The sequence below is a fragment of the Myotis brandtii genome, unplaced genomic scaffold (genome assembly GCF_000412655.1).
Source record: "Myotis brandtii unplaced genomic scaffold, ASM41265v1 scaffold138, whole genome shotgun sequence".
In the NCBI taxonomy this organism is placed as follows: Eukaryota; Metazoa; Chordata; class Mammalia; order Chiroptera; family Vespertilionidae; genus Myotis; species Myotis brandtii.
This window is the reverse complement of record NW_005354915.1, coordinates 573,828-574,529: the sequence shown is the minus strand read 5'-3', so window position 1 is coordinate 574,529 and position 702 is coordinate 573,828. Positions and strand designations below refer to the sequence as shown.

At 47.4% G+C, this 702-nt stretch overlaps 1 protein-coding gene across 1 annotated transcript in view; it reads left to right on the top strand.

Moving 5' to 3' along the window:
• The first annotated feature begins 494 nt into the window (after window positions 1–494).
• The window catches only part of RRP7A (ribosomal RNA processing 7 homolog A), a 10,260-nt gene continuing 10,052 nt past the window's right edge, over window positions 495–702 (top strand). The window contains exon 1 of the mRNA XM_005860644.2: window positions 495–663. Coding sequence (XP_005860706.1) covers window positions 591–663 — 73 coding nt within the window. The 5' untranslated portion in view covers window positions 495–590. The remainder of the gene's footprint in view (window positions 664–702) is intronic.

Here is a 702-nt window from a genome sequence, read left to right as displayed (position 1 = left end):
CAAGACAATTCAGTGCAGTAAAGAATCATCTTTTCAATAAATGGTTCAGCCCTGGCTCGTGTGATTTAGTTGGATGAATGTCACATTGAAAAGTTGCTGGTTTGATTCCCAGTCGGGGCACATACGCAGGTTGTGGGTTCAATCCCTGGTTGGGGCGCATGCGGAAGGCAACAGATTGATGTTTCTCTTTCATATTGATATTTCTCTCCCTTCTCCAAAATCAATTTAAAAATTTTTTTTAAAAGTTCATATTCCTTAAAATAAAATATTTCAAAGACAACTGGGTATCCACAAAAATTCATCAAAATTAAAAACGGTGCTTTTTAAAAAATATATTTTTTTATTGATTTCAGAGAGGAAGGGAAAGGGAGAGAGAAAAACATCAATGATGAGAGAGATCACACCTCGGTTGAACGACCCGTCCACGCCCTCATTTACTCCCATATTTATGTACTGACTTTATTCTGCCCAAGGAAGGAAGTGGCCCAAGAAAGGGTGGGAACCCAAGGCGGCGCCGTTGTCATGGAAACACGTAGCTCCCAGCTCCCAACTACAACTCCCAGCGGCCCGCGCGGTTTCCGGCCGGCAAGATGGTGGCGCGCAGGAGGAAGCGTGCGGCGCGGGACGCCGAAGAGGGGATTCCGAGCCCTCCTGGCTACTCAGGTGAGGGGCCGCGGGACTGGCGAGAGGCCGCGGGACAGG